Source organism: Garra rufa, chromosome 13, assembly GCF_049309525.1.
Source record: "Garra rufa chromosome 13, GarRuf1.0, whole genome shotgun sequence".
Classification (NCBI taxonomy): domain Eukaryota; kingdom Metazoa; phylum Chordata; class Actinopteri; order Cypriniformes; family Cyprinidae; genus Garra; species Garra rufa.
The window spans coordinates 29,091,599-29,118,969 of NC_133373.1; the positions used below are offsets into that span (position 1 = coordinate 29,091,599).

The 27,371-nt window shown below is 34.3% G+C and overlaps 1 protein-coding gene across 1 annotated transcript in view; it reads left to right on the forward strand.

Moving 5' to 3' along the window:
- sec63 (SEC63 homolog, protein translocation regulator) overlaps positions 1–3,080 on the forward strand; it is a 23,390-nt gene extending 20,310 nt beyond the window's left edge. The window contains exon 20 of the mRNA XM_073853134.1: positions 780–3,080. Coding sequence (XP_073709235.1) covers positions 780–917 — 138 coding nt within the window. The 3' untranslated portion in view covers positions 918–3,080. The remainder of the gene's footprint in view (positions 1–779) is intronic.
- The last annotated feature ends 24,291 nt before the right edge of the window (positions 3,081–27,371 follow it).

A 27,371-nucleotide genomic window follows, 5' to 3' on the forward strand; every position in this document is an offset into this window, starting at 1 on the left:
ATATTAAATTTTTTTTATACAAAATTGAGAAAAATTATGTGTGTGTAATATATTCATGGATCAAAGACATTAAGATGTCCACGTCAAAAGAAATTTACAAAAGTGATTTTATGTCCACAGAAAGCACATTAAATGTAAATAAAGTGTCTACTTTTAAGGTTTCAAATATATTTTTGGATGAATTTGATAAAAAAAATATTACGTTGTCATTCAGTGTATTTATGTAAAAATTTAAACAACATGCTTATTCTGACTTGTACATATTAAAATATATAAAAGAATACGGGAGCATATAACATTTTATTGTATTTTAAATTAGTAAAAATTCTTATAGTCAAATGGCCAAAACGTAGTATAGTGGCAAATTTTAAAATGTCTTTTACTATGTCATAAATTGATTTTTGTTGTAATTATGCCTGACAAGATTGTTGACTGAATGACATTTTAGTGGGTGTCTTTTTAGTGGGTGTCTTCTGTAAATTAGGGAACAATGTATATTTAATTTTTGCTCAGAAAAACAAAAATGCAAATAAATTAAACAAACTTTTTAAACAACAATTTAAAGCAGTATTACACTTTTTTGTCTTTGACCCTAACACATAAAAAAAATTTATAAAATATATAAAATAAAACATCTAATTATTTATTTAAATAATATTTTAAAATATTATATATAAAATCAAATATATAATTATATTTTAAATACATTTAAATGTGCTAATTCATTAATTAATTTAATTTTTACTACAATCTTTGTGATCCTAATTTTTTGGTTTCAGCTGGAGGTTCATGAGGCAAAGGCCATGATGGATAACCACCCTCAGTGGGATATCCCCGAAACCGAGGAAGAGGAGGATGACCAGGAGGACAGTGATGGCATTGAGGAATCTGAGGAAGACGAAGAAGACAACGACTAAACCAGTCATTTCATGCAAACTTGAGCACAGCTCATGCACACAGACACACATACACACACACACACACACACACACACACACGCTCTTACATACCCACATAGCCTCAGACCATTGCCGTCTTGTGGGCCACACCGGAGGCAAACAGGAGACAAAGACGTTGACGCCCCAAGTTCCTGTTTAAAACACTCATGAATCACAAATCTGTTCTTTTATTTCGCCAATCAAAATAAGACTTAAGGAACTGTCGGTTATCTTTTCCCTGCGTTCATCCAGTCATTATCGGTGGGTCACAGTGGTAATTTGTGGGGTCCAGCTGTGTTTCAGATTCCTCTCCACTTGACGAAAAAGATGTCTGACCAACCAATGCGTCGGAAAAATAAAAACCAGAGTACCGCTGAAAAATCACACACCTCATGACTGTCATTTTTCAATGTCACTGTTTATGCTTCAAGGCTGTTTTCGACCTTATCATTTTGAACTTATTTAGTTTATTAGATGTCAAATTTACCAGGTGTTCCCACTTTTTACGAGGCTGTGTGATGTGTAATCTGGAGCGAGTGTGAACCACAAGGACGTGGATGTGCGTTTGGATCTTGAGCAGGAATTACGGGGTGAAGGGTGCTGTGGGTTGCATCTCAATTTGTCTCCATGGTCATGAAGTTCGGAAGTCCAATACATTTATAAATCTCACCTATCGTAACTTCTTCCAGCTTCTTGTCACAAGCGCAGGTTGTCTCAGCCTCATGAAAAAATGACTGCAGACATTCCACGGCCAGGTCTATGGTTTAGTCCTGATTTAACTCCTAATGTCGCTTTACCTAGAACTGCTGTCCTGCTGTTCCAAAAATAAGCAGGTCAAAATCAGACTGACTTTTTAGCACTGTTATAATTCAAGTTTTCCCGGATTTATTCATCCCAGTGACTTTTTAAACCGTAAACTGGAAATTTCCCACTGTTGCTGACTACAGTTGTTGCAAGGCGACCATGTTTATAGCCTGAACATACATAAGCGCAAGCCTTTTTTCCCATCAGTTACACTAATCTGTTGGCCATAGTGTGGCAAAAGGTCTTTTTGAACCTAAAAATTATCAAGTGACTTTAGGACAATGTTTCTATGTTTTTCTTTTGGAGCTGAATGCCTCATTTGTAGCTTGTCTTTTTTTTTTTTTTTTTTTTTTTGGTATTTATATGTAATTTTGTCTTACATTCCACTCATCAAATATCGCCGCCTTATTCAATGTACAGATTTTTTTTTTTTTTTTTTTGTGGCCAGAAATATTGCGAATGGTTTGATACAAAAACATCAACTTGAGTGCCGGGAATAATTGAGGGGCAGTGTTTATTTCTGCAAGTTTTCCTTATGTTTGTTTTTTTGCATGGAGAGATGGCAACAAGGCTCAAAATTAAGGGTAGATTTTTTTTTTTTTTTGTGGATATGATTATTTTCGTCCCATTTAAATGTTATTTTGCACCAGTGGGAAAGTCTGACAGCGTATTGGAAGTGCTGATTTAGTGGTTGTGAAAATATTAGTCTGGTTTGTTTGTCATTTTAGTGGGAGAGGTTAAGCTGACTGATATGAAATTATATGAAATGTAGAAATGCATATGAAATGTAATCTCTGCATTTATAGTTAATTTTCTTTTTCTTTTTTCCTTTTCTTTTTTAATTGACAGGAAATTTACTTTTCTTGTTTGTTCCCGAAAGCTAATGTATGTATTTTATAGATACATTTGGAAAACCGCAAAAGTCATTAGAAAATCTGATTTTTTATTATTTTTTGCCCTTGTGTTCATTTGCATAAACACAAATGCAATCTTCACTGACAAGGGAGAGTGTCATATTCTGGCTGCATGTAATACACATTCACAACCAATTTAATACAATTATAAGAGTTTTACAGATAAATAGACATTTTAGTATTATAGTTCCAAAAAAGATTGTAGCCTCATAATTCATGCTGTGTACAGAAAGCTGTGACTGGAGTGCACAGGTTATGAGAAATCATGTCTCTACACACACAGACAAACTCACCGGCCAGAAAAAGGGGTGAATTGCCTAGTAAACAGTATCTGCCACTTTTGTTTACAAGAAAACTGTCATTGTAAATGGAAAAAATATATTATTTGTATTTAAATAATTTCAAATAAAATAACTTTTTAAAAGATTTTCTTTTTGATTACACGATTGAACATATTCCCCCACTGAAACTGCATCTTTCTTTGATAAATTGCTATCAGTCTTAAAATTAAAGGTTCTTTATTTGGCATCAGTGATTCTAAGAATAACCTTGAACATCAATGGAAACTTTCAAATGCATAAAAGGTTTTTTAGATTTTTAAAATGTTTTCAGAATGATTCTTTTAGGCTCTTTGGGAAACCAAAAATGGTTCTTCACTGCAAAAACACCCTTTTGGAACCTTTATTTTTAAGAGTGTAGACTAAGCTTTATTCTTCAGAAGGTACTCAGGGTTCCTTTTAGAATTTTTTTCCCCGTGACAATTTCATAAACCAGGGGTTCCCAACCTTTTTTACTCCGGGGCCCCCCTCCTTCTCCGGACAATTTTGCAAGCCCCCCCTATGCCTGACATGTCCTCTTATACTGTACTTCCGCAGTAAAGAAAAAGTATTTATTTTGAAACCTTTTTTATTAACCAAAACATTTGTTTTGCCTTATTATTCTTCTACTGCATGTTATAAAAAAACTCAAAATTCAAACAAACTTTAAATTAAAACTTAAAATATACCTTATAATCTTTAAAGAAAACCTCTGCTCAATTCTAACTTTTAAAATTATTTTACTTCAGACATTCTTTACAACTTCAGAGTACTTTTTCTTAAATAAGTGAACCTGCCGTATAACAGAGAGATACCAAAAGACCACTAAACCTATCCCTTTGAACTTGACTGACTGAATATCTACTGTTTGTATCCATTAAAAACTAATACACAAATTCAAAATACAGCAAATACATTCTAAATCTGTTGAAACACATCGATGTGAAGGTTTGGGATCAGTGAACTCTGTCAGTGCGTGCCTGATGCTCATAAACACCGAGCCTCACTCCTCTTCTATGGGCGAGCATCCATTATAAAACACTCACAGGACAATAATTTGGACAACTAGGCAAATGTTTGAAATTTCACGCAAAAATAGGATAGGGATCAGAGCCCCGAGAGCGCGCATAGTTTGTGAATCAATAGCGGACTTGCGTGTCTCATGTACGACTTTGACATACACGAGTGTTATACATTAGGCACGCGCAAGTTCGTTATTGTGACACTAATCATTTTTACCTTTACATTAGAGCGACGGTTTGCTTCATGCGTGCAGCTGAGAGATGAAACAGTAGTTTGCGTACAGCGTTTGGAAGTTTTGAGCCGCCATTTAAGTCTGTATTTAACAGTGCGATTAGGCTTGCTGCGGCGAGTCTGAAGCAATCAATCACAGAACACGAGAGAGGCTGTGCTTTTATTATTTTCATTTAGCATATTATGAAATTAAACAATTATAGGATAATATTTAAATTATTTTTAAGATATCTTGCGGCCCCCCTGGAGGATCACTGAGGCCCCCTAGTGGGTCGCGACCCCCCGGTTGGGAACCGCTGTCATAAACTATTTGAAGGAATATTTCCCAATGATTTGTTAAATATTATACAACGGAAAATGAACACTATGTCCAAGTGCTACAGAGAAAATCCTGCTTTTTCTACAGCTGAGAGTCTGAATGTGGATCCATGGTCTATAAAATCTAAATCTGCGTTCTGTTTACTGTTGTCAACCTTGTCAGGTTTGGACTTGAGTCATTTAAATGAAATAGGAAAGCCAAATGTCTACATTTCGTTGAAAAGCTCTGAAAGCATTTTATAATCGTTTTTTGTTTGTTTTTGTCCTCAGAGTAAGTGGTACGTTCCTGAATAATTCACATTCATCCACATTTTTTGCCGCCTATAAGTAGCTGTTGCCGTTAAAATTAATGTATTAAAGCAACAAGTTTGAGTGTGGAGCTTAAAGATCAAACTTAACGCGGTGACACGTCAACATATTAAAGAAATAATAGCTAATACTAATCTGGAAAATAACTAGATACAATAACAAGATTCGCTCCATGATGTGGAACTGATTTTCGTGATAATATAGACGTTGTGTCTAGTCGTGTGTGTGTTCATATGTGCCGTGTTTTGCTCATTTTTACCACGTAACACACGTAGGCTACTGTATGCTGTGACGGACATGATTTATATAAGTGTATTTCTGCAGTCCGAAACCAATATCAGTTTTCGTCCTACTGACCTTGTGTGGCGTCCCGAACAGGTTGCGATACATATTCAACACCCAAATCCAACATATGCGATTTTTTCTTTTTTTTCCCCCACTTCTGATTTTCAGTAGCTTTGAGGACATGCCCACAAAGAACAGTGGCATATATTTTAAAATAACTCAATAAATAAAGAAAGAATGCATGAAACAAAAAGAAAGCACAAATTTTTCATTCTAAAGAAATTTGTAAACAAAAAAGAAAGAAATAAAATAAAAATAAATCAGATGTATCAAGATTCAGCTTGTGAATTGAGGTCTTAAACATAGTGAGGTCTTTCATATTTACAAAAAGACGGGCTAATTAATTTTATTAATTTTTAAACCCACGCAGCACTTGTACAGCTGAAGACAGCTGGTTGGTAAAATTATGATTTAGCTTACTGTAATTTAGAATATCATTTGCACTGAATTTCATAAATACGAATCTATGTGTTTTTAAAAAACGAAGCTTATAAACCTATTTATAGTGGCTCTGTTTTATGCAGTAGGCTCCTATGAGAGTTGTTCATGCGACACACCTAAAAATAAGAATTTAAAATTACACGGAGTCTTCTGTATTTTATTAGACTACTTATTAAACATTAGTTAAAATCTTACGTTGCACACTGCTTTATTAGCGAATACAACCGGATCGGAAACACTGTTTAAAATAGCCCACAATCCTCCACGGAATTTCACAAACAAGCTTTATGTGGGCTCAAGTGGGTTTGTTCCAAAAACCCAAGAACCGAAGAGAGATTTCTCGCACCATAAACACACACTCACACACATGCAGTATTTTATGCAATAGATTTTTGGGATACAGTCGGATATCCTGTGTGGCTGTACTGTCTACATCGTTTTGCATACCTAGGCGAAATATATAAACCTTTCACCATACGCCCCCGTGGCTTGCCATTTAATTAGATCCCCGGGGTGCGGATCAGTTTGGCACCGTGTCTGCGTGCAGGCGAAACCGGCTGTTTTTTTTGCTCCCGGAGCCCTGGCCGCGGTCTTTGCGCGACTTCACTTCTGCACCGGCGGCGCGGGAGGAAAATCGAGCCCGCAGTCCAGCTGCTGCAGCTGGGCTAAATTGTTCTGCACGACTCCGACAGGCGACAATCTAAGCGTTGCAGCAGTCGACGAGCAGAGGTAAATCATTTTGCCATTCGCTGCTTTTGCCAAGTGGATCTTTGCTGATGTCACTGTCATCTGAGACGACAAGTTCGTCGATGCAAATATGAAATGGCCACTGCGATTCTGTCTGACTGGTGATTCATCAACGTTATAGGCTTTAATAATTGTAATAACTTACTGTGGAGTGTGTCTGTCTGTTTATAAGAGCATCTTGAGATGACATTGATATCAATCTGAGATCTACGTCGGTGTAAATCTTTAACAAACATATTATTTTAATGACATCTTTTTTTGATGCTTGATGATTTTGATACGTTTAAGCACTCTGCGGTGATTATTTATTTATTTATTAATAAATTAATTAGTTTACAGATTCCTAATTTTATGAAATGTTGTATCATGAAATATTATATTTTACCATAACAGATTATTTTAATGACGTCTTTGATTTTTTTTTTGATACTTTAAAACACTTCAGGTTGCTTATTTATTTATTTATTTCAGTACAGTTTCCTATTTTTTTTTTTTTTGTTGAATCATAAATTAAGATTTTATGCTGTGAAATGACCCCAGCAGCCTCACATGTAAAAGCAATGTCCCTCACTGTGGTCAGACTTGACCAGATTTCAGAGATTTTAATATAAACTTTAAGATTTCTGATCAAATGACCTGAGCCATGTAATTATTTAGCTCCTTATTTTGACTTTTTTATTTTTCCTAATGATTTTTGGTAAACTTCTGAAGCAAAGTTGATACTTAAATGAAACATTATTGAGATCTCCATTATGCAAGTCTTCTGATTTGTGACTCTGGCCCACACAACCAGTCATATGAGTCATTTTTTGCTGAATAAATAAATCTGAGATACAACTATTGAAAATCTGAAATCTGAGGGTGGATAAAAATCTAAATTTTTAGAAAATCACCTTTAAAGTTGTCCAAATAAAGTTATATTTTTATAACTTTATTACTAATAAAAAATTAAGTTTTGATATATTTACGGTAGGACATTTACAAAATGTCTTCATGGAACATGATCTTTACTTAACATCCTAATGGTTTTTGACGTGATTTAAAAAAAAAAAATTGACCTAGTGTATTTTCGGCTATTGTTACAAATATACCTGTGTTATTTAAGACAGGTTTTGTGATCCAGGGTCACATTTTATGAAATATTGTATCATAAAATATTATATTTTACCTTAACAGATTATTTTAATGACGTTTTTTGATACTTTTAAACACTCTGCAGCTTATTTGCTTTATGTATGTATGTATGTATGTATGTACAGTTTCCTATTTTTTTTTTTTTAAATATTGAATTAAAAAAACAAAATGTCGAATTTGACAAGATTTCAGAGATTTTAATATGAACTCAAAGGTTTTAGATCAAATTATCTGAGCCATGTACCCACATTAATATTTTTAGCTCTGTCTTTAGTCACAAGATCCTTACCTAATATCCTGATGGTTTTTGACATGATTTTTGAAAAACATTTCACCCACAGTGTATTTTCGGCTATTGTTACAAGTATACCTGTGCTACTTAAGACTGGTTTTGTGATCCAGGGTCACATTTTATGAAATGTTGTATCCTAAAATATTATATTTTACCTTAACAGATTAATTTAATGAAGTTTTTTGATTTTTTGATACTTTTAAACATTCTGCAGCTTATTTACTTTGTCTGTGCATGTATGTATGTCAGTAGTTTCTTAATTTAATAAGTAAGTATTTGGGGTCATTTCCACAGTAAAAAAAAAAAAAGATTTTATGCTGTGGAAATGACCCCATGACTCTCGCATGTCAGCAATGTCTCACTGTGGTCAGATTTGACAAGGTTTCAGAGATTTTAATATAAACTCAAAGATTTTAGATCAAATTATCTGAGCCATTTACCTGCATGAATTTTTGAGCTTTGTATTCAGCCACAAGTTTGTAATGTTTTTATTTCTCCTAATGATTTTTGGGAAAACTTTTGAGGTAAAGTTGATATTCAAATGAAACATGATTGAGATCTTCATTATGTAAGTCTTCTGATTTGTGACCTTGGACCACAAAACCAGTCAAAAGGGTTACTTTTTTAATTGATATGGTTTGTTAGGAAAGTACAGTATTTGGCCGAGATCTGAGGGTACAAAAAAAAATCTAAATATTGAAAAAAATCACCTTTAAAGTTGTCCATATGCATATTACTAATCAGAAATGAAGTTTTGACACATTTACAGTAGGAAATGTACAAAATATTTTCATGGGACATGATCTTTACTTAATATCCTAATGATTTTTGGCTATTGCTACAAATATACCTGCACTACTTAAGAGGTCCAGGGTCACATTTACGAAGAATCAACCTCTGAGCAATAAACATTTCCTCTGAGCAGGGTTGTTTATGTGTTCTTGTCCACTGGGACAATCTATCTGCCCCACCTGTGCTGGCTTTTGTTTTGCTGGCAGTTTCCCTCAAATACTAAAGGACTGCAGTTCAGTCTGGGGGCGATAGTGAGGTTTGTGAATAAGAAAGCTGATATTAATTTAGCTTTATTGCACTTTTTGCAGACCAAAAAATAAGTTTAATGTATTGCCAGAGTCATTTGTGTGCCATTGGACTTTACATTAATCTACATGAAACTTGCAATCCCAATTTCTAATAGACATAATTCCGGGATAATTATTAATCCTCAAGTATAGTTTAAGAAAAAAAGCGCAACTTCAGGGATTAAGCATGCTTGAAATGAATCCTGTGAAGGTCCTTTCCCCCCCTTGACACCTTTGCACATACACAGTGCATTGGTGTGTGTATTAACAGACCCTCAGGCGCTGTGTCAGAGTGAATAAGTGGATACACACATTCTTTATTATTGAACCAAATAAGCCACTAGAGATGAACTGTGTAAAAGTGTGTTTGGTTACAAGGTTGAAAACCCCCACTGCAGTCACAGAGCAGGGTCATGCAAAAAAAGCCCTGGCCTTTTACAGTTTATAGTATGGATTGTGTGTGGAAATACCGCTGAATGATAGATAAATCATTTTTCTGTTGACCTTGTGCTGAGGCATCAGAGATATCAGCGGGATGTTAAAATTCACACTTGTTCCTGGTCTGAAAATGGACCCGGAATAAGACTTGATTGTGGAGTAATTGGCCCAAAAGTGGCTAATCTTTTTATTTTTTGGTGGAGCGAGTCCATTTCCAAGTGCCGACATGAGCTCTGCAATTTTTTGAAGTGGTTCTCGAGAGTGTGATTACGAATGAGATTTAGCTGAGTGAAATTTCATTGAACCTGAAGGTCATTTTGATGATACTCACCATGAACTCCCCTATTTTTCTGCCTGTTTACAAGACCTTCCCCACATGACCTTACCATTCACAATTACCATTCTTAGACCCTCCCTGTTTCTGATTGCTCTACTATTAAAAAATGCGAAATTGCTTCTAAGTGGCACTTCTGTATGCAGCGTCCTTCTAAATCTTGCCATTTGCTCTTTGGCTCCACCTTGTACTTTTAACTGAGATATTCAAATAAGTCTCCTGTTGTGGAAACGCATACAGTTCAGCTAAAGGAAATGGTATTTGCATATCTCTCACGGAATGTCATGCAGAATGAAATTCTGGTTTTGCTGGCTCAACCTAGCACAGTGACAATGATAAGCAGAGCTCATTGTAGTCCTCAGTGTTAAAAGGAAGGGTTATTTATGTTATTTGGTAAGATTTTGTTGTATATGTCAGATGTAAAGGGTTTGTTAAATTTATCATACCTTTTATTATTCTTTCAGTAGTTTTTTTTTGTTGTTATATTGAGATTTCGCAGCTGTTCTCCACTTTATGGTTTGTTTTAATATTGTTAAAATATATGTTTTATTAAATAATTAAAAACGTATATTTTTTATAATAAAAACTCTTTTCTATTTTAATACATTTTTAAAATTGTTTTTAGAATTGATTCCTGCTGCCCAAATTGTGTTTAGCAGCCATTTCTTTTTAATTTAAGTTTTTTTTTTGTCTTAATAAATAAATAAATAATAAAAACCTTAACGTTCTTGTTCTGTTATGCTGAGATTATACAAGTGTTCACAACTTTAGGGTTGGTAAGATTTATGTATTTAATTATAAAATTTTTTTTTAAAAATATATATCTTTTATGCTCACCAATGCTGTATATTTTGATAATTAAGATATTATTTTATAAAATTAATAATTTAAATAGTTAAACACCTAAAATAATTAAAATATTATATTATATTTTTTTAAATAAAAAAAGTTTTTTATTTTAATATATTTTGAAATGTAATTTATTCCTGCTGCCCAAACTGAACTTTCAGCAGCCATTACTTTTTATTCAATGTTTTTTTGTTTGTTGTTGTTTACTGGATAAATAATAATAATAATAATAATAATAATAATAATAATAATAATAATAAATAGTCATAAAAAGTCATGTTTTCTGTTATGTTGAGATTACACAAATGTTTACAACTTTAGGGTTGGTAGGATTTTTATATATATATATATATATATTGTTAAAAGATATATTTTATGTGCACCCATGTTGTGTATTTTTATAATTAAGATATTATTTTATAAAATTAATAATTTAAATGAATAAAAACAATTAAATGAAACAATTAAAAAATTGAAATAATTAAAAAGGTATATTTTAATAATAATAAAACTGTTTTCTATTTTAATGTATTTTAAAATCTAATTTATTCCTGCTGCCCATATTGAATTGTCAGCAGCCATTACTTTTTAATTTTTTTTGTTTGTTTTAACTTAAACTAAAATCATCTTTTTCTTTTATGCTGAGATTACACAACTGTTCACAACTTTAGGGTTGGTAGAATTTATTTATTTATTTAAAAAAAATATTGTTACAATATATTTTTTATGCTCACCAATGCTGTATATTTTTTATAATTGAGATATTATTTTATAAAATTAATAATTTAAATAGTTAAAAAACCTAAACCTAATAAAATCATTAAAACCTTTTTTTAGGGTTGGTAAGATTTTTTTTTTTTTTAATTATTGTTAAAAGATATCTTTTATGCTCACCAATGCTGTATATTTTTATACTTGAGGTATTATTTTATAAAAAATAATAATTTAAATTATTAAAAACTTAAAATAATTAAGAAATTAAAATGATTAAAAACTTATATATTTATAATATTTTTTTATATTTGAATATATTTTAAAATGTAATTTATTCTTGGTGCCCAAATAGAATTTTTAGCAACCATTACTTTTTAATTTAACGTTTTTTTTTGTCTTAATACAGAAAAAAAACTAAATCAATTTTTTGTTATGTTGAGATTACACAACTGTTTATATTTTATAATGTAATTTATTCCTGCTGCCTAAATTGAATTTTCAGCAGTCATTGCTTTTTGTAATGTAATGTTTTTTTGTCTTAATAAATAATAATAATAATAATAATAATAATAATAATAATAATAATAATAATAATAATAATAATAATAAACTAAAATCTGTTGTTTTTCTGTTATGTTGAGATTACACAACTGTTCACAACTTTAGGGTTGGTATGATTTATTATTATTTTTAAAAAATATATTGTTAAAAGATAGCTTTAATGCTCACCAATACTGTATATTTTTATAATTTAAATATTTTTTTATAAAATTAAAAATGTAAATAATTTATTATTAAAAATGTATATTTTTATAATAAAAAAAACTGTTTTCTATTTTAATATATTTTAAAATGTAAATGTAATTTATAAGCTAAAATCAATGATCTGAAAATACTGTACATGAATTTGTACATAACAGCATAATTTACAGCAAGAAAAATGTATAATTATTTTGAGATTTGATTAATTTAATTATAAATGTGAGCATATTGCATAGTGACATGTAATCTTAAAGGGATAGTTGACCCAAAAATGAAAATTCTGTAATTACTCACCCTCAAATTGTTCCAAACCCGTAAGACCGCCGTTCATCTTCGGATCATAAATTAAGACATTTTTGAAGAAATCCAGAAGCTTTCTGACTGTTCATGCCATCCTTGATTATATAAAAATGTTTTTTAGGCCACTGAGTCCAATGTGAATGTCATGACTGTAAGCATATTTTTTTTAACAAATAAAAAAATTTACTGAGGGATTTCAATATTCCAGAATGTGTATGTGTGTGTGTGTGTGTGTGTGTGTGTGTGTGTGTGTGTGTGTGTGTGTGTGTGTGTGTATAGTGAATGTGAATCAAGAAAGTCAGTTTGCATTTGTCCTGGGCACAAGTGAATTTTAATGCTTAAATTCTGAATGTGTCTGTGTCTCCGATTCCGTCTTTTGCTTCTGAAGTAATTTCTCAAGGGGAGCCTAAGCCTCTCTGCGCCTACAGAGCACAAGGGCAAATACGAATAAATATGATAAAATATGGATGAATGCTAATAAAGCACTGGCCAAGTGTGGCCCTCGCTAAAAGGATTATCTGGAAGGGCAGACATTATTACAGGGGCAGCTGCTGAGAGCAAAGCACGCAAACTTCTGCCTCTGGATTGCTCATCTCGGTTTTATTTATTATATAATAACTCAAAGGGATGAAGGTTCAGGTTTGATTTTGTGATAGTAAAACATAGCTCACTTTTGCACTGATTTGTCGTGCTAAAGGCTAAGGAAGTTCAAATGTGTGATATGACTGGCTCGTATCAGCTGGGTTCCATTAACCTACATAGGACTGGTTTAGTATTAGTGAGAGTACTCAAACCCCCTGGTGAAATGACTTCCATCGGTCAATGTTTACAACCCTTTGTTAGGCACTACAGAGTTATCTCACTTAAAGACTACTCAATTGAAAAATCAGGACTGTTTTGCTGTGCACTCCATATATATATATATATATATATATATATATATATATATACTGTTATGCACAGTTTAAATGTTTTGTCAAATGCTGCAATACTTCTGAAATACCTTAGAAATTTAGCAGCGATTTGACTTTTTCCATTAAGATACATGTTCTAATATCAAATGTTTTTCCAAGAAGGAAATCTGGACGCATTAAAATATAATTAAAACCATATGAGTGAGCTTTGGAAAAGGACTAGGTTGAAAAGTTTATTGGAATATGATTCATTTGAAACTACATTTGGATGGAAAAAAAACCTTATGTGCTGTGAATTTGAATGATTGAAATGCTTAGATTTTCTCTGAAGACTGTAAAGAAATGGCTTAAAGGATGCCTGAATTAGGATAGTTATTAAAAGACAAGACTTTTTTGTCTTGTGTGGTAAAAAAACCCCATCTATATTCTCCTCCAGTCCAATTTTCCTAACAATAGCTCTACTGTTTGGCACAGTGGACTAATTTGCATCTCATTTTTTATTATTATTAGTTTTCTGTTGGTCAGTTGAAGTCAATGCTTTTTTTAAACCCAAATCCAACATCTGATTTTCATGCTGCACGCTTTGTTGCTGAGAGGAATGGAAAAGGTTATTTGTGGTTTTAAAAGACTTGACTCTGAGAGACCTTCATATGCAGAAAAGAAATCGTCAGGGTTTACAAACCTCTATAGGAAATCTTAAAGGGTTAGTTCACCCAAAAATGACTTACACTAATGTCGTTCCAAATCTGTAAGAACATTGTTTATCTTCGGAACACAAATTAAGATATTTTTGATGAAATCTGAGAGCTTTCTGACCCTGCATAGACAGCAACACAACTGACATGTTTAGGCCTGGAAATGTTGTAAGGACATTGTTAAAATAGTCAATGTGACATCAGTGGTTCTACTATAATTTTTGAGGCTACGAGAATACTGTTTGCTTGCATAGAGTGAATTGTTAACACACATAGACTTACATGGAAGAGAAGAAATTGTAGAATTGTAGAATTGTAGAAAAATTTGACTGCATTGATGAACCTGTGGTGGTTTCTGCGGTGGGGAAGCCATCAAAATCGAATCATTTACGTGTAGAGATTAAGAAGATGAGGCACTTATTTTATTGCATATGCATGATTTATTGCGTTTTGAGAAAAAAAAAACGTGTCATGGATTTATTGCATTTTGGGGAAAAAAATTATTAGTTTTTATAATAAATCTTTGAAAATCAAAATCTGGATTGGAATTTTTAATGTTATTATAACCTTAAAGATTCTATGTGAAAGGTTGAAACAGAAAGTAGCGGTTTTCATCTTCTTGGTAAAGAAAACACATTTTTACTCTCATGAATTAAAATGGATTTTTAGCATTTTGGAACCAAACTCCTCAAGTAATCTTGTAGCTTCATAAATTACATTTGAACCACTGGTGTCACTTGGACTATTTTAACGACGTCCTTTCTGGGCCTTGAACGTGGTAGTTGCATTGCTGTCTATGCAGGGTCAGAAAGCTCTCGGATTTAATCAAAAATATCTTAATTTGTGTTCGGAAGATGAACCAAGTTTGTACAGGTTTGGACATGAGAGTGAGTAATTAATGTCAGAATTTTTAATCAGTTATGGGATACCATTTGTCCCCTTAAAGGGGTCATCGGATGCAAAACTAACTTTTACATGTGGTTTGAACATTAATGTGTGTTGGCAGTTTGTGTACACAACCACCCTACAATGATAAAAATACACACAGTGGTATTTTTTTAATCTTTAAAAATAATATCCCCTTTTTAAAATCAGGTCATTCTCAGCTTCTTGTCGTTGTGATGAAACACAGTTGATTGACATGAGCCCCTTACTTTAGACCCGCCCTCACTGAGCTGAAACAGTCTGAATACGATCGCCATTGTGTCGACACAGGTGCAGGGGAAGACTCTAATTGAGCGATTGAGGTGTTCTGTTGTTGGAAGTAATAATGAACATAGCAGTAGTCATTTACTCCCGACTTCTGAGCCGCTTAAGAGGCAGAGGACAACGTTACTTTCGTTTTTAAAAGGAAAGCACCGATCCTGATCCACATATACTTCTATGTTTGTGTGAATCATTTGTGATGCAGCTTCACCCACAGCAGTGAGTATAAGGGTTTTTAGGCATCTTTGCAAATGTCCTTTCTTAACAATGTGCTTGTTGGCAAGTTTCGCCAATAAACGCGGCTAAACGCAGCTAAATGTGGCTAAAGTAAACATTACAGCTCATAATCCCTCAGCAGAGAGGGGCGGGGCGAGCAGAGCTCATTTGCATTTAAGGGGCCCATGCAATGAAATGAGCTGATATTTTGCAGAGCTGATTTTGACAAGGTAAAAGGTTGTTTTTTAACACTACTATTGAGAATTTTTAACCAAAGTATATTAGAGACTTTTCATTAAGACCCTAAAGAATCATATGAACTTGTGGAAAATGGGCATCCAATGACCCCTTTAAGCTCATTTCATGGTTTCAGTGATCTGTAAATGATGTCTCTGTGAAATGGCATTTGTTGAAGTTGTCTAAGTTACAAAAAAATAAAGCAGAGAGCATAAAAATATGATATTAAGAGATATGACTGACTTGGTGCGGTAAGTGACTTTATTCCACAGGGACATCAAATTTTGCAGTGGAGAAACACGTTTACATTACATGTTTGGTTTGATCACTCTAAAATCCACAGTTGCTTGTAGAAGTGTGTGTGTGTGTGTGTGTGTGTGTGTGTGTGTGTGTGTGTGTGTGTGTGTGTGTGTGTGTGTGTGTGTGTGTGTGTGTGTGTGTGTGTGTGTGTGTGTGTGTGTGTGATATCCTGACCACTTTGGGTCATCTTTACTTTGAAGATGCATTGCATCACCACTCGGCTGAATAACAAACATGCCTACCCAGTGGTTGGGTCAGGAATGGCTGCCAAGACGTATTCCTTTTGCCAAATAAAGCATTTGATCTGATCATTTATTGTGCTGACAAAGATGCCTGAGAATCTCTAATGCAAGGACTCCTTCAGTTCTTTGATTTAGGTTCATGAAAACATCCCTCACACTTCAAAAGGTACTTGTACTTGCTTTTATGTGTGAAACTGGAATTCTGGTGGGTATTTAAAGCTGCTGGAATTTATTACCCAAGTCTAAATTCTGTCAATAATCACTCATCCTCATGTCGTTTTCAAACCCATAAGACATTGGAACACAAATTAAGATATTTTGGATGAAATCTGAGAGCTTTCTGACCCTGCATAGACAGCAACACAACTTTCACGTTCAAGGTCCAGGACCAGAAGGGTAGTAAGGAGATCATTGTAATAGTCCATGTCCATTCAACAATGTTGTGGTAATGTCATGAATGTGCATGAAGACTGACACAGAAGAAATTGTTAAATAAAGTTTTTTTTCCTTTGCACAAGAAGTATTCTCTTCATAAAATTACAGTTGAAACGCTGATGTCACATGGGCTGTTTTAACAATGTCCTTATAACCTTTCTGGGTGAAGAACGTTTGAATGTTTAACGTTTCAGTTGCATTGCTGTCTATGGAGGGTCAGAATGCTCTCGAATTTAATCAGAAATATCTTAATTTGTAATTTGAAAATAAACAAAGGTTTTATGGGTTTGGAACGACATGAGGGTGAGTAATCAACGACACAACTTTAATTTTTGGGTGAACTATCCCTTTAATTTTTGTTCAGTTTAGTATTCTTAGTTTTAGTTATTTTAGTACTTAAAAAAATGAGAAATGTTGTGTATATAATTATATATTTTTTTCCCTAAAAGTATAAATCCGTAAAAAACTTAGTAGTTTTTGTCTTGTGTGTTGCTTTTTTTATTGCATTTTTATTTCTCAGGGACCACCTACTTTCTTTAAAAGAAACAATATATGTAACCCTGGACCACAAAACCAGTCATAAGGGTAATTTTTTTGAAACTGAATAAATAAGCCCTCCATTGATGTATGGTTTGTTAGGATAGGACAATATTTGGCTGAGATACAACTATTTGAAAATCTGAGGATGCAAAAAAAATCAAAATATTAAGAAAATCACCTTGAAAGTTGTCCAAATGAAGTTCTTAGCAATGCATATCAAAATCACTAATCAAAAATCAAAAGTTTTGATATATTTAAGGTAGGAAATTTACAAAATATCTTCATGGTACGTGATCTGATTTCTGGCATTAAAAAAAATAATAATTTTGACCCATACAATGTATTTTTTGCTATTGCTACATATACCCGTGCTACTTATACCTGGTTTTGTGGTCCAGGTTCACATATGTCCCTCAGCGATGTAGCTGAGAATTGTATCATCCACACTGCTCTAATGTTCTCGACATGTGTGTTTGTGTCTCCCAGTGTAATGTTTTGGTCGATGTGTGAGTCGCTGTGGGAATGAGACTGCGTGGCAGGGATTTGGAGGATTCCACCGTCTCCTGGATACCAAGCGTCCTGGGTGTGCAGAGCGTCAGGCTCCGCCTTCGCCTTGATCGCCGTGACGACAGGGGGAGGGGCCTTTGGCAACTGGTCGACCTGGGAGAGGAAGCGCAGAGTGGGCGGCGGATACGAGACAGGACACCTCCCACTTGTTCCCAAAGTAAGACATTTATTCATGATAACTGCAGTTCAACAGCTGAGTTCACACACATACAATCCATGATCATTCCTGTTTGGATGGTTAGAAATTATACTAGTGTTTTTGATGCTCACTTTCTTGTTGATGACTGAAAAAGGTCAGGTCTGTAGTGTATAAGATGCTATACATGCGTACAGAGACCTGTTTGTATAACACTCAGGGTTTTTCCATCATTAAGAGGGATTTAGATGGTTTACCAGCTGGTGAAGAGGACCTGAAAAGATATGAGACAAGAATAATTGGGCACAAGAGGGAAAAATACAGTATTAGAGAGCATAAGACAAACAGAAAGAACGAAAGAGTGAGAAGATCCTCTGTTCATTACATTGGACCCTGGGATTCTGCGCTGCTTGGCTCCGAAAAGATTAATGAAGATTAATTTGTGTCATACTTAATTATTGCAGTCCCTCTTCTCACACTGTGTGTGGAGAAAGACAGATGTTCCTTCACATTTTATTATGTTTTTTGCTTTTTTTGAGTGGAAGTGCTATATAGTGGTGTATGGTACTGTACTTGTCTTAGACATACACTAATTTATAGTGCTATTTTTTTATATTTTGATCACATGGTTTTCAGTATCAGGTTTCCCTTGTCTGTTGCTATGGCAACGTGCCACGTATGAAGTAAATAACTTCATGCCGTTGTTTGCAAAGGGTAACACATCAATTTATTTTTTTTAATTCTTCACAAAACCCCTCCTCTATGCTAGGCGTTGGCTGGAGTTGCTTGCTTTTTCTTTTGTTATTTAGGTTTGAGTTAGTGGATATGCGTTTGTGTGTGTGTGTGTGTGTGTGTGTGTGCGCATTGTATTTTGCACGTTTTGTGCATGTGTGCAATCAGTGGGAATGTTTTAGCTATAATTTCCAGTCAATGGCTGCAGGCAATTCTGGGCATGTGACTTTGAAACCAGAAAATTGATGATGGTTCTCTGTTTAGTTCACCTAGAGCTTTTGTTCCAGTCGAAGCAGCATTTTGTCAACATGTCAAATTGGTAGTTTAACACAATGTGAACATTATAAAATCCTAGCTTTGAATCCAGTTATGCTTTAAAATTTTAATGCACTGAAGTATTTAGATTACTGTATACTGTTCTTGTCTGAAAATAGTAACAATAATGATCAATACTATAAATAATGATAGGAAATTGTTTACCTCAAATCAAATGATGCTCTGGTACTTTTTTCTTGGTGAATAAAAAAATACATATAGCTGCAAGCACCGATTATTGGGGTTCAAGCTCTTTAGGGCATTTAAGCTAATAAGGGAAAAGACATTACATATCATTTAGTCTGTAACCACCTGAATCACTGATTGAAAAAAAGCATTTTTAGCAAATACAGGTGCCATAGAAACATGTTTTCTTAATGTTTATGACTGTTATAGTGCCAGCTGTGGTACGATCTCCTTAAAACTTTGTGCTTAGCAGGATTTGTGAAGTTTTGAGTTTTCCTTTAGGCTTTATAGGGTTTTCGGTAAATTTGGACAGGCCCCTTTTCTAAACGACCCTGTTATAGCTTCCCAAAGAGTTAATTTGAACTTTTTTTGATAGTCATTGATCTAAAGAGTCCAGAGAATTGTACTGTAGTATTTTCTTTTTTCAGATTGAGCGAAAAATTTAGGACTGGTTTGCAAATGTAGGTTTTTTACATCTTCTCAATCATTTAACAAATGATTTGATTGACAGCAGTGGTTCTAAAGGCAAAGTCGTTCGGAATGAGGAGTTCTATCGCATGATGCGAAAAAACACACAATGTACAAAGCTTTACGCCTTGAAAAATTTCTCACAAACCTTTGAGTCCGTGAGTCAAACAGGCCCACCAAGTTTCGTTCCAATTGGCATCCGTTAACCTTGTCTAATAGGTGCTCAAACTTCATTGGCTCAACTTCATGTTTTTTGGAGATACACAGATGTCTTTATAGACACATCGGGGGACTTTGAACCAAGACCGTGCCCAGCGATTTTAATGTTGATAGGACAAATGTGTAGGTATAGCCATTTTTGTGTTTTTCCCATCTAATAGTGGCAACAAATGGCCAAGCTCTGCAATTTAGTCCCTAGATTGAGCTCTGACATACGTGTTCTGAGTTTGGCGACCATGTCTCATTCCGTTCAGGAGTTACAGGCATTATACTAAAAGCATCCCTGCCCCTTTCAAATGTTTTGGCATCCCTTTGCGACAGTGAGTCGAAAAAGTAAACCTCTTTTTATTGATTATTGATATTCACTCTCCAGAGAATCTTCCCGCACTGGTTTGGTTCCGATCGGGCGAAAAAACTAGGATTAGTTCGAAAAAGTAGGTTTTCCTAAAAAAGCAAAATACCATCCCTCCAAGTTTCAAGCCTCCCTGACTTACAGTTTGGTCTGCACAATCAGTTTTACATGGAAATTGCTGATCCTTGGCCATTCTAACAATTTCAATAGGGTTTCAGTGCTATGTGCTTGAAAATTCCAAAACCTAAGTTAATGTAAACTGCTTCAGGTTTTTATCTTCCTCTCCTTCTCTTTCATTTACATAGACATATACATGAACACGTGCACACTCACACACAGTAGTTGTCCCTCATCTGCAGTGTTAATGGGTTTAAAATGATTGAGTTGCCACTGAAGATGAATCCATGACTTTAATTAACTTTTGATTTATTGGCTTCTGTATTCCAGGCATAATTAGAAATTAAATATAGCAATCAGCTGGATGGGTGAATGGCGCCCAGCTCTGCGTCAGGCTGTCTAAATGTATTTCACAGAGCGCGGTGTCCAGTGAGACAGTCGTGAATATCGTCTTTCTGAGTTTTATATTTCACCGGTTCTCAGCTGATATTGTATGCTTTTGTATTGTAAACAGTTTTGATACTGTTAGGTCATCACTTGGTTCTATGTTAAATCTATGGAAGCAGATTAGTCTCATTAATAATTCACGCACAATACACGACGCACACATGCGTGTCCCAATTCACGTGCACGAAAAAAATATATATATTCACAAAAAAAATTCACGTGCAAAAAATAAGAATATAAATTCATACAATACGTTTCACAAGCTGCAAAACACAATTCACAGATTTACAACTGTGTACAACAATTTTGAATGTTTAAAAATCACGAGTGTATCACGGACTGTGAGTGTGTGAATAGCTTTTTTACGTGTGTATTTTTTAGACTTGCGTGTGTGTTTTTGAGACTCTCCTGGCAGCGAACTCCTCCCATGCGGGTCACTCGTACACTTTAGCCAATCAGATTTGAGCCTGTCGATCGACCAATCATAACCCGCTGTGGGCGTGCCTATCTTACGTTACGTCATCAGCGCGAGTCCAGTTCCAGAATTCAGATACGATTCAGCTGTTTATCGTCTCATTTTGTTTTATACTGCATGCTTACTTAAAAATCGGTCATTTAGACACAATCGTTAACGTGACCAGTGTAAGCCAGCTGCTGCTCAGAGTGTATTATGTTTTAATATTTATCGATTGTTATGTTTATTTAATAAAGAATCATTCACGTGGATACCATACCGCATAAAGATATTAAAATTATAAACTTAATGTAAAGCATAAAATACGTTTTTTACAGATGGGACATGTAAATAAATAGAAAATGAAAATTATCTATTTGGATATTTTTCAAGCAGTCTCTTGTGGTTTTGTTTTTTTGATTGAAAACAGGAAAGAGCTGTCAGAGCCAAACTTGTCTTGTGTCTCAAATCCTACGATGGCAAGCATTCAGCTGATGACGATTTAATAACACACATTGTAAACCATGTACATTTCATTTAAGTTTGTTTACGCTGCAGCCTGCAGATATTATTTATTTCAGAATTGTGATGCTTATGATGTACAAGTAGCTGCTCCTATTTCAACCTCTGCCACAAATTATGAGGTGATGTGAATCTAGAAGTTTCATTTGGAACTGTAACTCTTTCAAAACAGTCATGCTGCAACCCATCCATTTTAACAGTTTCAACTGATTTAACTCATGCATTATTACTACATTTCTTTTAGAATGGTACCCTATGACTTTGTATTTGTTAAGGCATAAAGCTTTGTTATGCATTGTTAAATGTTCTGGTTGTATGTCAGAATTAAAACATTCAAAACAAGTCGGAACTTGAATGAAGTTTACTGAATAATCTTTGATGCATTCCTTTATGTGATCAGTCTGTCTGACTGACCAGCAAATTCCAGAACTGTTAATACTAAAGCAAATACAATTGCTGCTAACCAACATCATCTTGTGTATTGTAATCTCAAAGATTTTTACATCACTGCTCAACATAAAATTATGTATCACAATAATATAATATTTTAAAAAGTACATGAATGTTGATTACATTAAAAAAATAATGCATAAAGGTGAAGTACATAAAAAGACATAAAGATTAATGTGAACGAAGAGGTCTGTAACTGTCATCCAGATGTTGTTCCAAAGTGTTAAATCCTGAAAAATGCAAGGAAAATGATTAGTGTGTTTTAATTAAACACTGCATCCAGTTGCACAAATGGTTAGTACAAACACACCGTTATTCATACACTGAGTTCTCGTGAGGTATATTCATCATTACATAAAGCTATAATAATAAAGGCAGGGTCAGTGCTAAGTGGGAGCTAGACTGGGCAGAGGACACCCAGCGTTGTTAAACAAAAACATGGCAATGAACAGAATTCTTTCTTCATTTTGGCCAATAAACAGGACATTGTGGCTAACACAAGACAGCATCTTTGGCAACACTATCTGTTTTCATAGCAGCCGCTGGCTTAAACTGGTCACGTTAACGAGTGTGTCTAAATGACCGATTTTACCTTTAGTTTTTAAGCAATCAAAATAAAACAATACACCTTTACTAGGCTAGTTACAAATGAGACGATCAACAGCTGAATCGTATCTGAATTCTGGAACTGGACTCGCGCTGATGACGTAACGTAAGATAGGCACGCCCACAGCGGGTTATGATTGGTCGATCGACAGGCTCTAATCTGATTGGCTAAAGTGTACGAGTGACCCGCATGGGAGGAGTTCGCTGCCAGGAGAGTCTCAAAAACACACACGCAAGTCTAAAAAATACACACGTAAAAAAGCTATTCACACACTCACAGTCCATGATACACTCGTGATTTTTAAACATTCAAAATTGTTGTACACAGTTGTAAATCTGTGAATTGTGTTTTGCAACTTGTGAAACGTATTTTATGAATTTATATTCTTATTTTTTGCACGTGAATTTTTTTTGTGAATATATATATTTTTTTCGTGCACGTGAATTGGGACACGCATGTGTGCATCGTGTATTGTGCGTGAATTATTAATGAGACTAATCTGCTTCCATATAAATCTGGGTCCTGAAGCAAAACTTGTAGAACTGATTTGTACAGAGGTTTTGGTTTGGTAAATACTGTGTCAGGCTAGCTGGGTTTCTAGCAGTTTCCATGAGTTTGCTCTTTGTTTGTGGTTTGCGTCCTCTTAGTGGCCAGTGAGGCTGCTCCCTAGAAACCACTGTCTCTCAGCCATGGGAGCGGATGTGATTTTTGTGATAGCAGCTAGTGCTCTGCCAGAAAGATTCTTCACAAGTCCTGATGATAATAACCTTTCTTTCTTTCTTTCTTTGCTCGCTTTTATTTTTGCATTGGCAAGTGCTGTTGTCATAGCAACCCACGTTGATTATTGATCTTCCTGATGACCCATTTGATTTTGTGTACGTCTGTTGTAGTTTGAACTTTGCTGGTGCTGCTGTTTCTGTGTTCACGTGATCATCCATTTGTTGTTTTCAAAGCATGTGGCTCTTTGTTGTAAAGGTTGGGCGTAAAAAAAAAATCTGTAAGATGTTTCATGTTTTTTAAAGGAGTCTCTTATGCTCATCAAGGCTGTATTTATTTGATCAAAAATACAGAATAAAAACAGAAATATTGCAAAATAATATTGCAATTTCGAATATTGTTTTCCTATTTTAATATATTTTCAAATAGATTTTTTTCCTGTGATGCAACGCTGAATTTTCAGCATCATTACTCCAGTCTTTAGTGTCAAATAATCCTTCAGAAATCATTCTAATATGCTGATTTATTGTCAGTGTTAGAAACGGTTGTGCTGCTTAATATTTTTTTTAGATATGTGATACTTTTTTCAAGATTCTTTGATGAATAAAACTTTAAAAAGGACAGCATTTATTTAAAATGTAAACATTTCTAACAATATACACTACTATTCAAATTTTGAGGTCAGTATTTGTTTTTTTTTTGTCCTTTCTTTCTTTGAAAGAAATTAATCATTTTATTCAGCAAGAATGTGTTAAACGTAAACCTTACTGTGTTAAAGATTTCTATTTTGAATAAATGCTGTTCTTTTTAACTTTTTATTCAACAAAGAATTCTGAAAAAGGTATCACAGGTTCCGAAAAATATTAAGCAGCACAACTGTCAAATTATTATATTTGAATGATTTCTGAAGGATCATGTGACACTGAAGACTGGAGTAATGGCTGATGTAAATTCAGCTTTTCATCACAGAAATTAATTATATTTGAAAAGTATATTACAATAGAAAACTGATTGCAATAATATTTGATAATTTCTGATTTTAAATTGCAATAATATTTCATAATATGATAATGTGTTTTTAATTTTTTATTTAACTTTTTATTTTTTGATGAGCTTAAGAGACTTATTTAAAAAACATTAAAAACTGATCCCAAACTTTATATATGTGTGTGTGTCTGTTGTCTGCCTGTGTGTATGTGTGTGTGTGTGTATGTGTGTGTATGTGTGTGTGTGTGTGTGTGTGTGTGTGTGTGTGTGTGTGTGTAAATATTGAAAACATGTTTTGGTAATGTGTTTGTTGTTAAAGGTGCACATCCTAACTTTATTTTACATATTTTATAATACTGTAATATTATGGTTTATGTGTTTAACAGTATTTTATTTTCATTATATATTTTCATTTCACTGCAAATTATTATGGCATGATGATCCCGAACTTGAACAGTTTTGTTTCAGTTCTATTTGTTTGTGTGTATGAAGACATGCATGTGTGTGTGTGTGTGTGTGTGTGTGTGTGTGTGTGTGTACCTGGTATTCATCACATTGTGGGGACCAAATGTCCCCACAAGGATAGGAATACCAGTAGATTTTGACCTTGTGGGGACATTTCTCAGGTCCCCATGAGGAAACAGGCTTATAAATCATGCACAATGAGTTTTTTTGAGGAAGTAAAAGTGTGCACAATCTCCTGTGAGGGCTAGGTTTAGGTGTAGGGTAGGTGTAGGGCCATAGAAAGTACGGTTTGTACAGTATAAAAACCATTACGCCTATGGAATGTCCCCATAAAACATGTAAACCCAACATGTGTGTGTGTGTGTGTGTGTGTGTGTGTGTGTGTGTGTGTGTGTGTGTGGCTTGACCTTCAGTTGACCTGGAAGCAGTTCATCACTTGCAACTATCCATGTGGGAGGTCAAGGACAGGTCTGTTTGATAGACGGCGTGTGAAGAAGAAGAGTGTGTATGTGTGGTCCTGGTTTTCCTTATGGTATGGGTACCAAATAGTAATACCAGTAAATATTGACCTTGTGGGGTCATTTTTTTGGTTCTCATGAGGAAACAGGTTTATAAATCATACAGAAAATTCAAAGCTTTTGTCTGAGTGGAAGGTTTAGGGGTAGAGTCAGGGTAATAGGATAAAAAATACAGTCTGTATAGTATAAAAACCATTGTGTCAATGGAATGTCCCCATAAAACGTGTCAGTGTGTGTACTTTGTGATAGTACTTTTATAGTGCTTGTAGTCTTCCTGTAGCAGCATATAGAAGTGCTGATATAGAAATGTAATTTATTGCCTCACTTCCTAATGCCTTAACCTGTTCATATGAAGACATTTCCTGAATCTAATTTCGCTGTCCGGCTTACATAGTGGTAAATCTCTTGCTTGTATATCAAACAACATTATCCTGCACAGAGCAAGTCAGCAGATACATGACTACACTGTCTGTACACTCGCCAGCATGTGATAGTGTATGAGTGTGTGTTGTACACGAGCCAGACCCTCCTCAACACACACACACACACACACACACACACACACACACACACACACACACACACACACACACACACACACACACACACACACACACACACACACACACACTCACACACAACCCAGGGAGTGCTACACATTCCCAGCGTTCTTCTGAGGGGGGTCGGAAGGAAAGGAGGAAGCTTCTTTCACTCTACAGTGCTACAGTGTTATCCCCTAGTAGTTCAATCATAACTCTTTTGGTTCAAACCAAGAACCGGTTACTCACCACTGATGGGTTAACGTTTGATGATTCCGGTGTCATCCACGTCCAGCTATTTTAAGCTGTACAAAAGAGCTTGTTTTGCTGCTTGACTTTGCAAATTGGTGTGTCTTACCAAATTATTTTAATGTATTATCTTAATTATGAAGACACTAGTTTGTAGTGCAAACAGTTTTACCATTTACTGCACATTGTTATTTTTCTCATTATTTCCCTATAGCTGCTAATGAACCGGAGGTCTCATTCATAGGCTTACTTCCATGTTGAAGAAAAAAGTGGATAGCTGAGTGAAAACTTATAACACTAACATGTCGTATTATAGCTTAGTGCTCTGATGCATTCAGGCAGTTCTGATATGTGCTATTGGTTCAGTGTTTGTGTTGATAATGGATGAGTTCAATATTTCCTTCGGTTTACCTTTCTATTTATTGTGGCTGATGTGAGTTTTTGGTAGGGCTGGGCGATTAATCGAAAAGTAATCGAAATCGACATTCAGAACATATAATCGATCAAATTTTTCCAGGTCAATTATTTCAATTACTTTCCCTTTAAAAACATTACTGCGTGTGGAGTCAGGTGACCCCGCTCCGTTACGTTACGTTATTCCTCCGACATGTCGATGGAGAGCTTAAGCAGTATTTATACAGTAAAAAGTATTTACAGGATATACAAGAGTAATTTTATTTAGAAGAGATACTGCTTATTTTCTACTTTTAATATTTATTATTATTTTATAAATAATTTATTTTGTTTCCAAAAGTGCAAGTTATTTATTTTCACTAATTTAAGAAAAATGTGACTTTTCGTTTTAAGCAATGTGTGCTTTAATTTCAGTTGTTCAATAAATAATCATAGATAGTGTGTGCACCCTTCATTCAAAAATCTCTCACTTGTAATATGTGAGCATATTTACTGTACAAAACTTGTCAGTGAACTATGAGGGCAAAAAAAAAAAAAATATTATTTAAATATAATTAAATATAATTTTATTAATGAATAAAATAATCGTTCATTATTCGTAATCGGGTTAAAATGTTCAATTAATCGAGATTTTGATTTTAGGCCAAATCGCCCAGCCCTAGTTTTTGGTTGTTTTCTTGGATTTTATTGTGCTGTTTGCGGTTTTAAAATCACAGTGTTTCTGTTATTTAAATCTGTAAGACATAGGTTTGTCAGTGCGCATGAAACACTTGTGATTAATTTTAAAGTATTCTCATTATTAAAACTATAAGGTGGTCGTAGGCCTTCTGTGATTT